The 18,249-nt window shown below is 48.0% G+C and overlaps 3 protein-coding genes across 6 annotated transcripts; 2 read left to right on the top strand and 1 right to left on the bottom strand.

The window, feature by feature from the left end:
* Positions 1–1,417: 1,417 nt before the first annotated feature.
* Positions 1,418–4,869, bottom strand: tyw5 (tRNA-yW synthesizing protein 5). Its single transcript, XM_014973042.2, has 8 exons — positions 4,741–4,869; positions 4,041–4,195; positions 3,897–3,966; positions 3,779–3,823; positions 2,424–2,561; positions 2,260–2,347; positions 2,039–2,155; positions 1,418–1,950 (listed from the first exon to the last, which is right to left on the bottom strand). The coding sequence occupies exons 1-8, from the start codon at positions 4,819–4,821 to the stop codon at positions 1,634–1,636; spliced, it is 1,011 nt and encodes a 336-aa protein (XP_014828528.1). The 5' UTR covers positions 4,822–4,869; the 3' UTR covers positions 1,418–1,633.
* A 207-nt stretch (positions 4,870–5,076) lies between these two features.
* Positions 5,077–8,218, top strand: maip1 (matrix AAA peptidase interacting protein 1). Of its 2 annotated transcripts, XM_014973045.2 has the most exons (5): positions 5,077–5,391; positions 5,779–5,850; positions 5,930–6,056; positions 7,387–7,534; positions 7,615–8,218. In XM_014973045.2, exons 1-5 carry the CDS (start codon positions 5,092–5,094, stop codon positions 7,691–7,693), a joined length of 726 nt encoding a protein of 241 aa, XP_014828531.1. In that variant the 5' UTR covers positions 5,077–5,091; the 3' UTR covers positions 7,694–8,218. The 2 variants fall into 2 exon arrangements, with proteins under 2 accessions (XP_014828531.1, XP_087859750.1); XM_088003624.1 differs by lacking the exons at positions 7,387–7,534; positions 7,615–8,218 and adding an exon at positions 6,725–6,845.
* Positions 8,219–9,067: 849 nt separating this feature from the next.
* On the top strand, positions 9,068–18,000 carry pgap1 (post-GPI attachment to proteins inositol deacylase 1). 3 transcript variants are annotated; one of them, XM_014973040.2, is made up of 26 exons: positions 9,068–9,322; positions 10,136–10,289; positions 10,397–10,572; positions 10,868–11,039; positions 11,111–11,271; positions 11,346–11,398; positions 11,466–11,532; positions 11,623–11,728; positions 12,644–12,702; positions 12,788–12,871; positions 13,811–13,860; positions 13,946–13,997; positions 14,072–14,149; positions 14,237–14,312; positions 14,605–14,678; positions 14,750–14,801; positions 14,908–14,974; positions 15,047–15,152; positions 15,304–15,342; positions 15,423–15,607; positions 15,684–15,893; positions 15,965–16,100; positions 16,570–16,620; positions 16,693–16,877; positions 16,952–17,056; positions 17,713–18,000. In XM_014973040.2, exons 1-26 carry the CDS (start codon positions 9,191–9,193, stop codon positions 17,849–17,851), a joined length of 2,769 nt encoding a protein of 922 aa, XP_014828526.2. In that variant the 5' UTR covers positions 9,068–9,190; the 3' UTR covers positions 17,852–18,000. The 3 variants fall into 3 exon arrangements, with proteins under 3 accessions (XP_014828526.2, XP_014828527.2, XP_087859738.1); XM_014973041.2 differs by having other exon boundaries at positions 9,069–9,322; positions 10,871–11,039; XM_088003612.1 differs by lacking the exon at positions 9,068–9,322 and adding an exon at positions 9,339–9,610.
* Positions 18,001–18,249: the final 249 nt, after the last annotated feature.

Below are 18,249 nucleotides of genomic sequence, written 5' to 3'. Positions count from 1 at the left end.
CGTTTTTCCACTGTGTGTTGTTGGACTGTTGCAGGTCCCACAGCGGATGTAGCGCCTTGTTTCAGGGTGTTGCAGCCTGGACGTCATTAAATACTGTGTGGGGCAAGATCACTGTTAATAAGAAATGTACATGCAGGAGTCTGTCAGTAAATATGCATAAGTTTAAGATTTGTATTCTGTTTTTAATTTTTGCAAACAGATCGCAAATTTACGAGTTCAAATCAGCAATGAAGCTGTAAAACTTACTGACATTATGAATGGAAGAACATGTAAATTTGTGATTTTTGGACTTGTATTATTGCAGAATTGTAACTTGATTCATAACTTTTAAACTTGTATTCTCACAGATAAAACCTGACTTCATATGTATGAGTTGGAAAAACATGGAACACAAGCAAATCTTAAATTTATCCACGTTTAGTGACAAATTTAGATTCCAACAGGTACAATTGGCAGTGATCTTTTCCCATATGTTAAAGCTGAATGTGCAGCTGCTCTGCTGAAGGAGAAACTGAAGCAGAAACTTTTATTAGGTCTGTTAAAATATTAAAAAATATGCTGAAGTGGGGCTCAAACGAACTGAATGGGAAAAGGTTTATTACTGTGAAAATAAGTTAAATGTTACTGAATCCCTTGGAAAGTTGACATTGGTTAGCATACTAGCACTAGCTAACATTTTAGCTTTAGTTTAGATCAGATTAGCCGTTATGATTTCTATGTTGGTAGCATTAGCTAAAATGCTTTTAAAATCTGAATGATGTTCCCATCAGAATAATCGGGACTCCATATCGTGTTTTTATTTAAAGGATCTCGGTTCATTTATATAAAAATAAGAGATTATTTAAAAAAAAAGTTTAAGCAATGATTATTAGTGTGAGACAAATTAGCTATTAATGCTAACATGCTAGCATGATGTTTGATGCATTTCAGTAACTCTAGTGACTAAAAGTCAGATTTTATTACATAAAATCTGATGAACTTTGGGAGTTATTTCCTCTTGCTGTCACATTTGCAGCAAGCGGTTCTGACTCTACTCTAGATGGCGCCACAGATTGAGGTAAGAACAAAAACATTTTCTTTATTTTACCAGGAGAAATCCTCAGAAACTATGGAAGCCCATTTCCACCATGAAAGAAAAAATAAAAGACCAACAGGAAGTCATAATTATGAGAAAGTCGAAATTATGACTTCCTGTTGGTCTTTTATTTTTTCTTTCATGGCGGAAATGGGCTTCCATAAAAAACAATGTTTTTCATTAAAATTTGTCATTTCCTGAGGGTCTTCTAGTGTTTGATACTAGTCAGTTTATTACTTGTAAATAAAGGTTGTAAACTCTGAGGTTAATCAGACGTAGCATCTTAAGGAGTGATGATTTCTAGCCAACCTAAAATGCAAAACATGAAGAAAATGACATTGATCTGATGAAAATGTTTTAATTCTCTGGTCCAGTTAAATCTTCAACAGCTATTTAGAGAACTTTCAAGAAGAGACATTAGTAAAACAATTTCTTATTTCTTGATATTTTTGTCTCTTTTCCAGGAAAATTAATTAATTCTGAATAAATTAAACCAAGAAGTGAAACTTTACCAACGTTTATACAAAGAAATAACTGATATTCTTTGTTTCCGTTGCTTCATAGATCTTTATACACTCGTCCATGTTTGTGGGACAGACTTCTGGGTATTGTAGTTTCTGAGTCTGGATTGTGGCAATACGTCCGGTTCTGGATGCGTTGGACCATCCGCCGGCCGTAGAAGTCCCGGTACTCCGCCGGAAGCTCGTCCAGAGTGTGCAGCGCCCTCTCCAGAGTCTGCAGCGCCCGAGCAGCGGCCACCGGGTCTTTGTTGCCATAAGGGTCCTTCTTGTCGTAGGCCTCCGCAGGCAGGTGGCGCCAGAAGACGTTAACTCCGACTCCAAAGTGCAGAGCGAGGGTGTTATGGAACCACAGCGCTGGGGAGGACAGGACGATGGGACGTTAGTTTGGGTTCATCCAGAGTTTCTGGGAGCTTTGAAAGTTGTGAAATCTGGATTTTCCTACCGGGGATGAAAAGCAGATCTCCAGGCTCCAGAACGCAGTCGTATCTCTGGGCTTTTATAAACTCAGGAAACCGTTTCAGATCAGGAGCATCGATGTCCAGAACCTCTGATTTGTCACCTGATGGGTTGAATCAGCAATGCGACACTTTAACGCCTCACCGAACCGTTTACCTCAGAGTTTAAACATGGATGCATCAGGCTCAGGTTTTCATAGGACCTCACCGTTGAGGTAGAGGTGCAATGCATCCTGGGGCCTGTAGAGGGCCACCCTCTTCCTTCCTGTGACCTGAGCCAGCAGGTTGTCCATCACCTTCAACAACAGAGCAATCTGAAAACAGCTGACCTGGACATTAAAGCCACTGAGACCCGGTCCAACCACAACTCACGTCATAGTGGGTCCACAGCTGCAGACCGCAGGAGCTGATCCGGAAAACACTGGAGAAGAACCGGTCCGGTTCAAAGAACCGCGGCGTGTGAAAGTCCTCAGCCAGGTCCGGGAATTGTCTGCTCAGGTCAGCAGGTTCCTGCAGAGACAGAACCAACCTGAGGAAAACCGGACCTGCAGCCCATCAGAACCCAGAAACTCAACATCTGAAACCCAGAACTGACCCAGCTGAGTGACACCGGAAGGACGCGTCTGCGTTCAGAACCTAACAGGAACTACGCTGCGTCCATTTGGAGCCAGAATCAGAAAAATCATCTGGAACGAAGTCGGACTTGTCTGAGGATTTTGTTGCGTTGCGAACTCGGAGCTGGGTTCGATGTTAGACCTGAACCAACAGTCAGCGATCAGGTTTCCAACATGGCGACGCCAGCAGCTGCTGTTCGCATTTCTGCTTCCAAACATCAAGTTAAATTTCCTTTCCATCAGCAAACGCCAACTTTAATCTGTTCAGTTTGGAGCTGCAGACGCTGCATGTGGCAATGATTTTAGACTCATGTCTTCTAAAATAAACATGTTTCCACCTCAGTTTCCTGCTGTCGATGCGAGGAGCGGCCATATTGAATCGCTAAGTCGGCCTTACAAGTCGGGTCAGTCGGAGTTTCTCCCAGTTTCCCAGTGGGAAGTCCGACTTCGGACAGCGTTCCATCTGATTTTCGAACGCACTGTTTTACTTTGAGTTTCAACATGGCCGCTCCTCACATCAACAGGAAGAAGGATGAGTAAGAGTGGATCTAAAATCAATGCTACATGTAGCGCCTGCAGCTCTAACAGATTAAAACTGATGGAAAGTAAAGCTGCAGACGATGTTCGATCAGCCGTGTGCGATAGTGAAGAATCGCATTAGGAAATGGCAAAATTATAAATGAATTAATGTTTCATAAAAGCATTTTTACACTCGTTTTTTTTTTTTTTTTTTTTTTTACTTTTCTAGAAAATCTTTAACATTCTAACAGGAAGATGGAAAACGGTTTGCAGAATAAGTTCTGATGTAGAGAACTTTTCCAAGCCTTACCAGAGCCACCAAACTGAGTCGTTCTCTATTGTTTTAGACTTTTGGTCCAAAGTGAGCAACGTCTACTTCCTGTTTACTGCAGCCATGCGGAGCGTCAACATCTGATGGAAACACTGAATTCACATTTTCTTTTTTTTATGACATTTTCCAATCAGGTGTGAAATGCCTACGAAGACACGCTCGTCCAATCATTCATGTCTCATCATCATCCTCATCCTCCTCCCAAAGGCAGCCAGACTGAAAACTCCACACTCAGGTTTTCTCAGGTCGTTTCAGTCTTTTACCTTCCGGACGTCCTCTCCCAGCGAGCGGAGATAGTAGCTCTCCTCCTGAAACCAAAGTCAGGAGTTTACCCCAGTGAAGGAAAACGATCAGCAGTAAATCCAGCTGATCCGATCCTACCTCAGCCAGGAAGAAGTCAGAGTGTTTGGTCTCAGCTGCTCTCCTGACGAACTCATCAAACGGCAGAGTCCTGGTGATAAAACGTCAAGACGGTTAGAGGTCGGCTCCTCCATCACAGCTGAAGCTCTGGATGTTGGAGCTCACCTGTAGATGAAGTTTTTATGAAGAAAATCCATCTGAGCTACGGAGGAGACGTGGATCTTCACCTCCCTCTGACCTCCTTTCAAAGCCAGGTATTCAACTGTCCACCTGTCCACACACGGGCCCAGATCCACGCCCCGCAGGATCGCCGGGCTGCGCTGGAGGACAGCGACACGTCACACCAATCGGAGCCAACAAGGCGCATCAAGTTCATCCATATCAAACCAACTCTCAAGCATGGTGGTGGATGAATCATGATCTGGACTCATCATGTATTCTAGAGTCTAGTTTTAGTCAAACAGCTGAAGATATCATGAAGTATCACTATTCTTACTTGAGTAGTTTCTACCCACCGTGAGAAACTAAACTGAATGATGAACAATCAAAAATGCACCAGGCACGATTTGTTGAAAGCCTTTTGAATCATTTCGTCCGTTCTGACATATTTTTACATTACCTACTTCATGAGTTTTATTTAAAAAATATTTTATTTATTATAATTTTAGTCTTTAAAGCATCCAATTTTGCTAATAACTTTATATTTTCTGTCAGTCATGTCATATTTTTTTTAATTAAATCAGATCAGTTAGTACTCCAGTAGATGTTTCTGCGGTGACTCGTAAAACTCAGGTGTAGCACTGAAACCGGTCCTCGTGTTATCTGGAGCCGCGAGGAGCGCCTGAAAGGAACCGTTCCTTCTTACCCCGGGATAAACCTCGTTCAGAAACACGTCCCGGTCCACTTCAGTGAAAATCGGAACCGCTACTCTTTCCTGGACCTCCATTTAAAGTAATTTAGGACTCTATCTATTCACGGAAGTTGCGGGATCAAGGCTTCCGCTGGTGTTACTTTGTTATCGTTCCCCACATGGAGAAAGAATCAGATAAAGATATATATACATATATATGTAAAAAAAAAAAAGAAAGATGTTATTTTAATAAATTTGTTTATTGTGTATGAACGTCAAGCTGGGTCTCGGATATTATTTCTGCTGGGATTTTCTGTCTGAACAACTTGTTTCGGACCGGAGCCAGCAGCAAAGCGGACGGTAAAGATGGTGTCCCTCCTGTTCAGATGTTATCCTCGGCTGCCTTCATCCTTCACTCTGGCTCGGTTCGTTTTAAACCAGAATCTGGTTAGGAGTCAGCGGTGCTGTCTGGTCCGGGCGGGTAACCTCCCGGCCAGACGGACCTACAGCTCGGAGCGGGATCAGCACCACCCGAAGCCCAAAGTGGTGGTGGTCGGCATCCCGAACCCGTTCATCTGGTTCCGGACCCGGATCTACTACTTCCTGATCAGAACCTACTTTGACAAAGAGTTCAGCATCGAGGAGTTCACAGAGGGAGCGAAGCAGGTTCGGTTCAAACCCGGAGACCAGATCTGGATTCTGTTCGGTTCACACTGGTTCCGTTCATCAATTCATTTTTATATATATATATATATATATATATATATATATATATATATTTACATAGCATTTGATATAAAACTCCGACTTTATGTATTGGTTTTGTTTTTAATTTTATGAATGAAATTATATGAATGTTTGTATCTTGTGTTTGCTTTTTGTGACTACGGATGGAAATGAGCACTTTGATAAATCTGGTATATTTTCAACAATGTTATGAGTTCATTAATGTGCACTGTCACATCCATCCAACATCCACCCATCCACCAGCATCTCTGTCCTCCATCTTGGTTCTGTCCTCCAGTGATTTGGACTCTGTCCTCTGTCCTCCAGGCTTTCTCCCACGTCTCCAGACTTTTGTCTCGGTGTCAGTTTGAGGCTCTGGAGGGCCTCGTCGCTAAAGATGTGAGTATGAAGATGATGATGATCTTAGTGGGTCAGCAACAGCAGCATCTTCATCATGTCTTCCTCCTCTGTCCTGCAGCTGATTGGGAAGCTGGAGCAGAAGTGCGGCTCTTTGCCGTGCAGCTACCAGAGAGCTCTGTGTGCCGAGCCGGAGGACGTGATGTACACGATGCCGGGAGACGTGGGAATCTTCTACGACGACGACGGTGAGCTCAGAGCTGGCGGCACAAACACTGAAAACAGCACATTTATTCCTAACAGGGCTTTTTATTCATTTATTAATTAAAAAGCACAAATTTATTTATTCCAAATAAGATATACGTTCATCATATTTTCATTTATTATTTATAAAAAGCACAAATGATTTCTTACAAACTGTGAAAACCTACAAACTATTTTTTATTTATTTATTTTGAAAGGTACAAATTAATTTAACAAATATTTTGTCCTTTTTAAGTGTTTTAAGTAATTTATTGCGAATGGGATTTGTGTTTGTTCCAACCACTTCTTCCCCTGATGCTACCAAATGAAATACTAATAGAGCTGCAAAAAGGTTTTATAATTATATTGCTAAATTATTTATTTTATTTTGAAAGGGAATAAAATTAACTAAAATTAATTCATATTTTCAGGTTTTAGAACAAAATAAACCAAATAACTTACAGACTGAGTCACTATTCCATAAATATTAAATAAAGAGAGATGGCCCACATAAAGCACATTGTCTGATGTTAAAAAACGTAAAATTATTTCAATTATTATTTTCAAAGCCTTGTATCATTGGTTGTCTTTCTATTATTGATCTGTAGATCTGTCATGGAGATAATAAAACCAGCCTTCGTTAACTAAAACCTCTTGTTTGATTTTCTTAAAGTGACAGCGCAGGAGCTGAGCTACGGTGGCTCACAGGGATGGTGCAAACTCCAAAACACAGAAGAAACAAATATAACAGAAAAAGAAATGCACAGCTGGAAATGGAAGCTAAAAATCTAAAACGGCACATTTAAAATGCTGCCAACTGACTCCACTAAGTGTAAGTCCTCCAGACCACCAGGGGGAGCCGATCACCAGACTATCAGGGACCAGACCGTTGGTAAAGACAGGATGACCAGAAAGACCTCACTCTTTTCCGGAGCTAATATTACCAATTCCAGACGCCCCCTGGTGGTCTGGAGGACTTCTATTCTGTGGAGCATCGTTTTATTGTTGCTGTTGCAGCGTTTTTCAGTTGCCTTTGTTTATCTGTGTGCCTTTGTTTTTGTGTTAAAATTTGGACCTGAGGGCCACATGTGTCCCGGGAGCCGCAGGTTGGAAACCCCTGGTCTAAACCCGGATCTGTAAAAACAATATCTGATTCTTTGGGTCCTCCGTCTTCCAGCTGGTGGAACTGGAAGTGAGAAAGAAAAACCCCGCTTTCGTTCTCCAGGCAGTAAACCAGTGATGTCAGAGCTTTCAGTTTATTTAATGATGTCAGAACCATTTAATCGGACCTCTCTCCTCTGGTTCTGGTTCTGGTTCCTCCGTGTCGGGCTGCAGGCAGGAAGTTCGTCAGCATCCTGATGCGGTTCTGGTACCTGACCAGCGTTGGTCTCCCTGACGACATCATGGAGGGAACCCGGATGTTCACGGTGTCCATCGGCGACAGAGAGATGGAGGCCAAGCGGCTGCTCACCGCCATCTACGAGTCAGTACCAGAACCCGAGCAGAACCGCTCCTCACGCTGAGCAATCTGGACGCTAAGGTTCTGTTGTTGTTCTGGTTCAGGTTCCAGAGGGAGTTCACCACAGGCGTCGCTCCAGACTGGACCATCACCCGGATAGAACACTCCAGTCTCCTGGACTAGACCGGGCCGGTACCGAGGACCGGTCCGGTCGCTGCTCCTCACCAGGAGCCCAGGGGGATGGAACCAGAACTGCCTGGACTGGATCTGAATTCGGTTCCAAGCGGATGACATCATCACTCGCTGACTGGATTTAACGTGAAACTGAAGTTTGAACATGGAGTTCTGACCCAAACCTGCTGCTGACTAGTTTTGATTATACGACCTGGTTCTGGTCTAATCAGGACGTCCATTTTGTTTCTACATTAAAATAATATCCCACCATTTTCTTTTATTATTTTCAAGAAACTTTGAGCAACAGATTTCAGTTTAATCAGAACTTAAAGATTCAACCAATCAGAGAGCTGGAATCTGTCAGAATAGACCAATAGGAGAGCAGCTACTGAGTGACGATTTCTATGGGTTTTATTCGATGTATGAAGTAATAATTTACTGAATAAAAGTCCTTTAATGGGAGGAAGACGGATGTTTTTAGATGTTCTAACATCTAAAAGTTCTCCTGATTCGTCCTGACTGGTTTAACTGGTCTCTCTGCGCCTGTCTGTTGGTCCTGTGATGGACCCGCCTCTCAGATGACGAATCCATGATTAGATGAGATTCTGATTCAATCTGCTGGACTCAACATGATGAACGTTCAGTTTGAACCATGAACAGCTTTAACCAACCTGTACATCTTTTAATTCATAGTTAAAGTAAAACTGGGAAGATAAGACATTTGAGTTGGTCCAAGGGAACAATTAGTGACAGTTTCTTTTTCATGATAAGAAACTGATTTAGTATTTATCTCAGTGAAACCAGTTGAACAGGGGGACTGGCCCCGGCGGTTCAACTGTTTTTATTCCAGTTCTTCCATCGGTTAGAGCAGGAAGAGTTTATCAGATAAAACCATCTTCCTCCCATTAAAGTTATTTAATACCATAAATAATGTTTTCAATTGGAAATTATTGAATCAAACTGACCGTTTCACGCGCAGAAATCGTCACTCAGTAGCTGATCTGCTATTGGTCAATCGTCACACTTCAGTTTCTCTGATTGGTCAAACACCTTGAGAGTGCGCATCCTTTGTAGTCAGCCGGTGGACAACTCGGGTACAGATAACAATGAGGCGGTGTGGGAGGTGTTATCAAAACAGCTGCTCAGAGAAAACCGTTTTCTTCTTAACAGAATACCTTGTTTACGTCATTTAATGCCGAACACTTCCTGGTTCCCACAAATCACGTTATACCGATTTAATTACGTTACTCGTTTTATAAAGGGACAGTTTTATTTCCAAACAGCCCCGCTTTAGGTCACGTTGTTATCAGCTGGTCCCAAACCACGCCCACCGTTTGGCCCGGTTCCTCGCCGGCTGACTGTAAAGGAGTGTACCCTGTGAGGCTGAGTTGTGAACTGGTTCTACTGGACTGGCGTTGACGCCCTCACCGAGTAGACCTACAGATGAGCACCGGAACTCGGAGATGAGGCCGCTGTAGGTTCGGAGAGTCCGGTTCGACGGAAGCCATGAGGGCCGCCGCGGCGGCGTTTTATGGGGCGGCTCTGGGGCTGCTGCTGGTCGGCTTGCGGGAGCTGCTGACCGGCTTCGAGGAGAACCGATGCAGCATGACCTACATGTTTGAGTACCCAGAGTACCGGGTGAGTCCTGCCCGGTTCCTCCGGGGTTCTGCTGGGGTCCAGGGAGCTGGTAACGCTTCCTGACAGCTGTGCCACGTGACCAGCTGAGGTATCACGCTGTCAGGTGAAACCCTGACCTCACCTGTGGGGGATCAGATTAGTGGGGTTCTGGAAGCAGACATCCTTAAAACTCCTGAGCAGGTCGGAGCAGAACAGAACCAGATCAGAACCAGAACATGGCTGCATGGAGCTGCTGTGAAACACAACCAGCTGTGATGCTGCTGCGAAGAGGCGATGCACCGATTACAGGTTTCTGGCCGATCACCGATCTTAAAATAGCCTGACTGGTTGATTACTTTGGTCTGAAACGTTGATGAATATAGCAACAAAGTGGGTGGCAACAGCAGGGTGACTATTTTTAAACATGTCCTGGTGTGCGGGTCTGTCCGGCCGATTCCATCCAACTGTCATGGGAAATGTGTAACAAGCTTTTAAAGTTTCACATAAAATAAAGAAAGTGAATCAGGCGCGTTTCCATCTATTGGTGGTTTCGAGCGAATCAATGATTTCATCAACTATAGATTGGGCTGATTCATTGGTCACACCTGGTGATAACCTCAGGTAACCAGGGTCAACAGTAAGGATGCACCGATTGGACACCAATTCCGATTTTGACTGACACCTATTTTTTTTAGTTTAAAAGTTGGTAAATGTAGTAGCGCAATTGCTAAGTTGGCAAGAGTAAGGCTGCTAAAGGCGACTTCCTGCCAGCGTAGAAACGTTTTTGAATTTTTCCATTTCTAATTTTCCGTTCTCTGTGGTTTTTGTTGGCAGCGTGTGTCTCTGCCCAGACGCGTGGCCAGACTTTACCCGGCATACGGCCTCTACCTCTACGGCGAGGGCCTATATGCTCAGGAGACCCGGGCGCTCAAACTCACCGGCGCGCCCGTGCTCTTCCTGCCCGGAAACGCCGGCAGCTACAAGCAAGGTGAGGGAAACGGGAACCACCGATTCCCACACAAGTTTAAAGGTACGATGTGAAGAGAGTGGATGGCTTCCTGCTCTCTGATTGGCTCTCCCCGTCATGTGACGCAGCTCGCTCTCTGGGCTCGGTGGCCCTGAGGAAGGCGGAGAACATGGAGGGCGGCGTCCATCTCAACGTCTTCACCGTGGACTTCAACGAGGAGCTGGTGGCACTTTACGGCGGCAGTTTGCTCCAGCAGACCCACTTCCTGCACGAGAGCATCAAGGCCATCCTGCGGCTGTACAAGGTCAGAACCGGCTGGTACCGACGCGTCCGGTCCAACTTCTGGCCTTTTATGTGACAAAGCAACAGGAAGTATCCATGCTGCAGAGCGCTACACATTTAACTGCTAATGGAAGCGAGGCCAGAAGAATATTAAAAATAAAACAAATTGACAAATTAATATTAATAAAATACAAATACAAAATAATAAGAATAAATACAAATATTTTTAAAACTTATTTAAATAAATTGTGAAAATAAAGTTCTGCTCAGCTGTTTGTCACATAAAGTCGTATTAAATGACGGTCCGGTTCCCCCAGCAGCTGAAAACTCCGCCCCAGAGCGTGGTGCTGGTCGGCCACTCCATGGGGGGCGTGGTGGCCCGGGCGCTGTTCACTCTTCCTCGCTTCAACCCTCACCTGGTCAGCCTCATCATCACTCAGGCCTCCCCCCATATGGCCCCGGTTCTGGCCCTGGACCCGTACCTGCTGGGTGAGCCGAGCCGGTCGCCGTTGCACCAGTTGCCGGTTGCCGTGATAACTCTGTTTTAATCCTCTCCCTAGATTTCTACACGGCGGTGCGGCAGAAGTGGGTGAATCAGGCGGCCAAGCTCAGGAACATCACCGTGCTGTCGGTGGGAGGCGGTTACCGTGACTACCAGGTCCGGTCTGGGCTGACGTCCCTACCCTGTCCTCCAGGAGACCCCAACAAGCTGTCTCTGGTGGTACGGCTGGTTTGTAGTGTTCAGTTTGTCCCGTCCCTGCGCCTTCCTCTGCTGAGCCTTGTGATCTGTGTCAGGTGACGGCGGTTCCCCGGACCTGGGTCTCCACTGACCATCTCTCCATCGTCTGGTAAGTCGCCTGGATCTCACCTGGATCTCACGTCAGGCGTCTCCAACACTGTTTTCCTCTGCTGCAGGTGCAAAGAGCTGGTCCTCGCCACGGTCAGGGCGTTCTTTGACCTCATCGATGCCCAAACTGGACAGGTCTGAACACCTCAGCTGCTTGTTGTCATGGAGATCTCTGTCGTCAAGGTGTTGTCATGGTGTCCTCACAGCTGATCCAATGTCCAACAGTTCACAGATGATCCAGAGAGGAGACGGAGCGTCCTGTACCATCACTTCATCAGACACCCCGTCAGGACACTGAGAGACGTCAAGGACACATCCGTCCCCATCCTAGGTGAGAGAACGGATCTTTAATCTGAGGGCAGCGCCGTCTAGCGGCAGGGGGCGCCGTCTATTGGCAGGGGGCGCCGTCTATTGGCAGGGGGCGCCGTCTATTGGTAGGGGGCGCCGTCTATTGGTAGGGGGCGCCGTCTATTGGTAGGGGGCGCCGTCTAGCGGCAGGGGGCGCCGTCTATTGGCAGGGGGCGCCGTCTATTGGCAGGGGGCGCCGTCTATTGGTAGGGGGCGCCGTCTATTGGTAGGGGGCGCCGTCTATTGGTAGGGGGCGCCGTCTATTGGTAGGGGGCGCCGTCTATTGGTAGGGGGCGCCGTCTATTGGTAGGGGGCGCCGTCTAGCGGCAGGGGGCGCCGTCTATTGGCAGGGGGCGCCGTCTATTGGTAGGGGGCGCCGTCTATTGGTAGGGGGCGCCGTCTATTGGCAGGGGGCGCCGTCTATTGGTAGGGGGCGCCGTCTATTGGTAGGGGGCGCCGTCTATTGGCAGGGGGCGCCGTCTATTGGCAGGGGGCGCCGTCTATTGGCAGGGGGCGCCGTCTATTGGCAGGGGGCGCCGTCTAGCGGTAGGGGGCGCCGTCTAGCGGTAGGGGGCGCCGTCTAGCGGCAGGGGGCGCCGTCTAGCGGCAGGGGGCGCCGTCTATTGGTAGGGGGCGCCGTCTAGCGGTAGGGGGCGCCGTCTATTGGCAGGGGGCGCCGTCTAGCGGCAGGGGGCGCCGTCTAGCGGCAGGGGGCGCCGTCTATTGGTAGGGGGCGCCGTCTAGCGGTAGGGGGCGCCGTCTAGCGGTAGGGGGCGCTCTATAGTGGCACTGGGAGCCGTCTAGTGGCAGGGGGCTCCTTATCAGCGAGTCAATTGGCATATTGTGGTTCTGGTTCTGACCGTGTTACTGATCTGAGTTCTGCTCCCTTGTTGTCCAGATGTTCCTGAAGCCTGGAGTGAAGTGAACTCTCTACGTCTGTCCTACAGAACCCCGAAGGTACCAATAGAACCTCCTCCGGGCAGACAGAAGGTCCACCAGGTGGTTCTGAAGTTCTGGAGTGACACTCTGCTCTGTCTGACAGGAAGGACAACTGAAGTACTTCCTGTTTGCTCTGCCCAGTCGGCGGAACGCCTACAGTCATTTCTACTGCCGCAGCAACAACCTGGTGGGTTCTGCTCACAACTCCAGAACTTCGTCCTGAGGTTCTGCCGACCCACAGCATCCAGATAGGTGGGCCCTTTCTGTCATCAGCAGAGGAAATGGTCCCGGTCCTGGTCCTGCTTTCTCGTCACTTCCGTACCCGATTCGACTGACGGTCTGTCGCTCCACAGTTTACTGGCTGCTGTTCCTTCACCGGATCCTTCAGAACCAATCCCAGCTTCTCACCGGGTTTCTGATCTGGTTCTGATGTGACCACAGGCTCATATATTTGGAGTTAAACTGGGGCCAAAAAGTTTGTTAAAAATACAAATTAAAATAAAATATTAACTTCCTGTCGTGTTTGGGGGTGGAGTCTCAGAAAGTGGGCGGAGCATCTGGACAGGGTGGCCCCGCCTTTCTTCCTACTTTATGATCCCAGTTTATCTCCAGGTCTCGATGGTTTTCCTGAACAGAATTGTTGATTTTCTGCTGCTCTGGATTTTTCATATCTGGTTTCTGATTTAAATTAATTATATTTTCTTTTTTAAAAGAAAATGCAAATGACAGTTTTTGAAAATATATCAATCTTTAATTTCAGTTCCCCTGTTTGGGAGTTGATCTGAAGTCAGAGCTCAGTCCTGCTTTAAAACAAAATGGCGGCCTGATTGTTTTATGCTGATTAATGACCCAGTGGATTTGTGGCTCCGCCCACCAGAGCGTTTCCTCTGTGCTCTCGTCTCGATGATCCTGATGGAAACTCCTCCCAGCTGCAGTTTTAATACAAAATGCTGCTGCAGCTTTTCTGAACTGCTTCCCTCTGCTGATCATAAAACTTTTATTTTTACTTTGGTTGAAATCCTGTGAAAAAACGTTTTCTCTTTGCTCAGTGATGTGAAAACAAGGTGGATTTTAGCATTTCTGTCCCTTTAAATCATTGGTAAAATGTGTGGTTGTTGTCCAACAGGAGATGAGCAGCTGGGTTTTCGGCTGTCTCCATGGCAACGCCTCCTCCTGGTAAACACCGCCATCTTGAATTATTGAGACGTTTGAGCCGCTCTGATGTGTGGGATGAGCAGCCTGTCTCTGTCTCTGTCCTCAGCGGCCACGCCGTGGACCTGTCCATGGGAACCGAGCTGCTGCCAGCTTATAAGGTGACCTGAGCAGAACCGGCACGGTTTGGCCCGGTTCTGCTCGGGTTGTAATGAGAACCCGTCTCTTCCCTCAGGTTCTGGTTCTGAGTCTGGCCGACTTGTCCTCCTTCACTCATCTGGTCGTTTCTGCCTCCAACCTCAACAGCAAACAGGTCAGGTCGTCCTTCCCCCGAACCGGGTCACTGGCGGTTCTGACCTGGTCTGAGGCTCTTTTTAACAACAAGTGTTTCTTCCTTCAGTTCACGGTGGAGTGTGAGTGGCAGAGAGAAGAATCTCTGACCCGGCCCGTCTCTGTGCCTCATGTCCTGTCCTTCGGTGAGACTGAAACTCAATCAAAAGCAACAGCTGCTCAAAAACACATTTTAACTAAGTCTTGTTGGAGCAACGGCAGCACCAATAATATAATGAGTTTACAAGGATAAAAGTCAGTTTTATTCCTTAAGTGCCTGGTGTTGCTAATTAGCATCACAGATAAATTTACACTAATGATGGGGCAATCTTGAATATAACCTGATTGACAGGAAAACAAGGTGTTTATTTAAACTATATAAGAAGAGTTAATAGCTGTTATTAAAGCTGATTAATTCTGGTGGTTCTGGTTCTGCAGGTTTTCAAGCCAGTGACGTCACAGTGAACTCCTCTGGACTTCTTCACAACATCCAGCTGCTGTACTTCCACCAGGTAGCCATTTCCACAGCGCCATTGTTTTCTCCTACGCTGCCTACAGGCCTCAAACGCATCTTTGTGTCCAGGTCTACCAGGCCTTCCGGATCAGCGTGGTGAGTCACTGCAGAGGAACCAGAGGTAGGCACTTCCTGTATGAGTGGATCAACTTCCTGTGACATGGAGCGATGATCCCAGTGTGTGTGTGTGTGTGTGTGTGTGTGTGTGTGTGTGTGTGTGCGCGCAGACAGGCTGCCCGGTGTGTACCGGATGCGGGTCCCCTGGTTCCGGGAGGATTCCTTCACCACAGCCAGGTGACTCTTCCTCATTCCAGCTGCTTTCAGTTTCCTGCTGTTGGTTCTGACCCGGTTTGATCCGTCTGCCAGCGCGCCGTCTGCCACAGAGATCTCAGGGATGCTTCACACCAGTCGTCCTGACAACGGCTCCAGTGTGCTGCTGCAGCTCCACACCGCCCCCAACTGTCAGTACAAGGTACAGCACTGAGCTTTGCTTTCAGCCTGCAGCCTGGTGACTCTGGATTGCTAATCCCAAATTAGCAGTTTGCAACCCTGACTGTTATATAAGCTGTCAGAGGAGTCCCACATCAGAGTGTGATCGATCCAGAATGTTTCCTCCCCTCCAGGTGTCGGTCAGAACCTCCTTCCCCAAGGTGCTGGGACAGGTAAGTCCAGCTTTTGCTCATCCAGACAGAAGTTGCTGGTTTCTCGTTGCCAGGCAACAGGAGTTGTGCTGCGGTTCCAGGTCCTGCGGTTCTGCGGTCCGCTGGTTCCGGTCTACACGTCTGTAGCGCTGCTCTTGGCCTGCGGGGGGCAGCTGTCCTCCATCCTGGCGTCGGGCCGAGCAGCAGACATGAGCGAGGCAGTGGGCGGGGCGCTGCAGCTGCACAAGGTCAACCTTCCTCTTTACCTGCTGCACATCCTCCTCAGGTGAGCCTGAGCCCCTCCCTCTAGGCCCCGCCCCCTGGGTCATTCTGGGTCACGTCACGGTTCTGTTGTTCTCCAGCTGCTGTCGGGGCCTCCTCCCCCCGGAGGACGTCCTGCCCCCCACCCCGCCTGACGAGGCGCTTCCTGAGTGGGTGGAGTCAGGGGAGGAGTGGCGCCACCTGCTGGCGCCGCTGCTGTACGTGCTGGGGGCCGCCGTGGCGTTCTGGGCCAGCGCTCTGCTGCGCCTGCTGGTCCGGCTCGCCTCACTGCTGCTGGCGCCGCTGCACAGGTAACCGCCGGGTCGGGTCAGAACCCGGTTCCCTCTGAACTCTCCCCTGACGATGGGCCGTTCCTCCGCAGGCCGTCCGTCTCCAGAGGCGCCGGGACGCTGCGGCTCCGGACCCGCCTCCTCCTGGCCGTCTGCCTGGCGGCGGCCGGATCCACTTCCTGCGGCGCTCTGGCCATCGCCGCCGCCAGCCTGCTGCACCTGAACCGGGTGAAGCACACACACACACGCACAGATACAGCCACACTCATTCCAGGCCGTCGTTAACCGGATCAGAACCTGTTAAACTCGGTACTTCCTGGTCCGTCCCTGTAGAACCTCCAGCAGCGGTTCTGACCCAAATCATTGTTGTTTTTTTCAGTCTTTATTTAATTTTATGTATTTTTTAAATTTGTGTTGTATTTATTTTTTCCAGTCTATTTTTTAAAAATGTTTTAATTATACATTCACAACAAATTTCTTATTTGATTTTTTTTATATAGAATTTTTGTTTTTTAGATTTTATTATCTTCACTCTTGTTTTTGTTTTATTTCTTTCCATTTGTCGTTCATATTTCTTCTAATAGTTTTATGTTTCCTCTCCTTCGCTGCTCCAGCTGGAGGTTCGGCTAATAAAATCATCTGCTGGTTGTTTTGTCAGTCAGGGGGTGTACTTACTTTCAGTCCGTGTTGCCTTCAGGTTCTCCGGCTGCAGATGACGGAGCGATCTCTGAGCCACATGTTGAACCTGGTAAGATCCAGCAGAACTCGTCTTCCCGGTTCCATTTGGCCTGAAACCAGAACCCGCTCTCCGTCCCTCCAGGCGCCACGGAAACAGAAACCGGCTGCCAACGGGGCGCCGGAGGCCGGCGAGCGCGGCCTGCTGTCAGAGGGCGCCCTGCAGGAAGTGAGGGACGACCTGCAGCTGCACCTCAGCCTGGCGACGCTGCTGCTGCTGCCCGCCGTGCTCAGCGCACCGTCGCTGCTCCACTGGAGCCGCAGCCTGAGGTAGCGCCGCGCCGCGCCGTAGGGAGCAGAGCACCCGCCTGGCCCAGGTCTCATGGCCTTCTGGTTCTGAACAGGTTCTGCACCCGGCTGGACCCGGATCCCTGCTGGGTTCACTCCATGCCTCTGGTCTGCGTCTCCCTGCTGCTCATCAATTGCAACACGCTGCATCTCAGCAACAGGTGAGACAGTCGACAGGATCTGGATCCAGGTGGCCTTCAAAAATCTGCTGCTAAATTATTTTCACACAGCAGCTCAGTAAATGTGATATTTTACCAAAAATTCACAAAGTAGCTATGTAATTATTATGCTGAATATTATTAGTGCGATACCGTCTGCTCCAAAACAACCTGCAAACACATGAATGATGCTGACTCCAAGAAAAACCAAAACTAAAAACAGGTGCAACAGGAAAACGCTGCAATCTGGCTCCAGTAAACATTATTCCTCCAGACCACCAGGGGGAGCTGAGCAGCAGAGAGGAAAAGTTTGAGGAAGGAAGAAAAGATGGATTATACTTTCTTTTATATTTAAACAGCAGCATATTTACGCAGCTAATATTAGTGAGTCCAGACTCCACCTAGTGGCCTGGAGGACTAACACTTTGTGGAGCGAGTTCACAGGATTTTAATCTTCCTGTTTTTATTTCCTGTGGTTGCAGCATTTTTGAGTTAATTTGCTTTTTATGGTTTATGTCTATCTTAGGCCACAACATTCACGTGTTTATTTATCTAAATTTTATTTAAAGATTAGATAAAATAAATATTCTATAGATTTATTTCATCTTCAGCAGATCTGACACTTCCTGGTTTTAAACTTCCTCCTTCCTGTCTTGCAGCCGACTGCTGCCTGTCGTCTCCTGCCTCCCGCTCCCATTGGCTGTCACCATGGCAACCTTTTCTTCACTCCACCTGTACAGAATTGTCTACTTCCTGTTGGTGGTGCTGGTCCCCCTGGGCGTCTGCTGCGTCCTCTGATGGCCCAGGAACCGACCCGCCCGCCGTCCGGATGTCCTGCCGCGTCGTCTGCCTTATCGCTCTGCCTTCAAGGAGTCAGCAGGGGGCGCTGTTCTGATGAGGACGGGGCAGAGCAGCAGGGTGGGGTTACAGAGGTCTGGTTTGTTCCTGGGTTCATGTCAGGGTTCTGGTTGTGGGACAAGCTCTGAGGCGGCGGTTAGGAAGCCAAAAGTTCAAAAAAATTCTTCAGAACCTGAATTGAAACATATTCTCCTCTTCCGGGTCGGTGGCCTCGCAGATGGCCCCGCCCCTTGTTGGGCTTTCACAAACCTCCAAAGGGTTAAAGGTCGACGTCAGCCGGGTTCCAGCTGTTCAGCTGATGGTTCAGAGGTGGAACCTGCAGCATGACGCTGCCACCA

The sequence above is a fragment of the Poecilia mexicana genome, unplaced genomic scaffold (genome assembly GCF_051168715.1).
Source record: "Poecilia mexicana isolate PSO_F unplaced genomic scaffold, ASM5116871v1 scaffold_2, whole genome shotgun sequence".
Lineage (NCBI taxonomy): Eukaryota > Metazoa > Chordata > Actinopteri > Cyprinodontiformes > Poeciliidae > Poecilia > Poecilia mexicana.
The sequence above is the reverse complement of the archived record's forward strand: the minus strand, read 5'-3'. Positions and strand labels throughout refer to the sequence as shown.

Bases quoted from the DNA above. Each gene is read 5' to 3' on its own strand.
- pgap1 (XM_014973040.2), top strand. From the start codon at position 9,191: ATGAGGGCCGCCGCGGCGGCGTTTTATGGGGCGGCTCTGGGGCTGCTG. The intron at 15,343-15,422 runs GTAAGTCCAGCT...CTGCGGTTCCAG, and splicing joins TCCCCAAGGTGCTGGGACAG to GTCCTGCGGTTCTGCGGTCC. The intron at 17,057-17,712 runs GTGAGACAGTCG...CCTGTCTTGCAG, and splicing joins ACGCTGCATCTCAGCAACAG to CCGACTGCTGCCTGTCGTCT.
- maip1 (XM_014973045.2), top strand. From the start codon at position 5,092: ATGGTGTCCCTCCTGTTCAGATGTTATCCTCGGCTGCCTTCATCCTTC. The intron at 6,057-7,386 runs GTGAGCTCAGAG...GTCGGGCTGCAG, and splicing joins AATCTTCTACGACGACGACG to GCAGGAAGTTCGTCAGCATC. The intron at 7,535-7,614 runs GTCAGTACCAGA...GTTCTGGTTCAG, and splicing joins CTGCTCACCGCCATCTACGA to GTTCCAGAGGGAGTTCACCA.
- tyw5 (XM_014973042.2), bottom strand. From the start codon at position 4,821: ATGGAGGTCCAGGAAAGAGTAGCGGTTCCGATTTTCACTGAAGTGGAC. The intron at 4,196-4,740 runs GTAAGAAGGAAC...GCTGTCCTCCAG, and splicing joins TGAACGAGGTTTATCCCGGG to CGCAGCCCGGCGATCCTGCG. The intron at 2,562-3,778 runs GTAAAAGACTGA...CTGTCTCTGCAG, and splicing joins TGGGAGAGGACGTCCGGAAG to GAACCTGCTGACCTGAGCAG.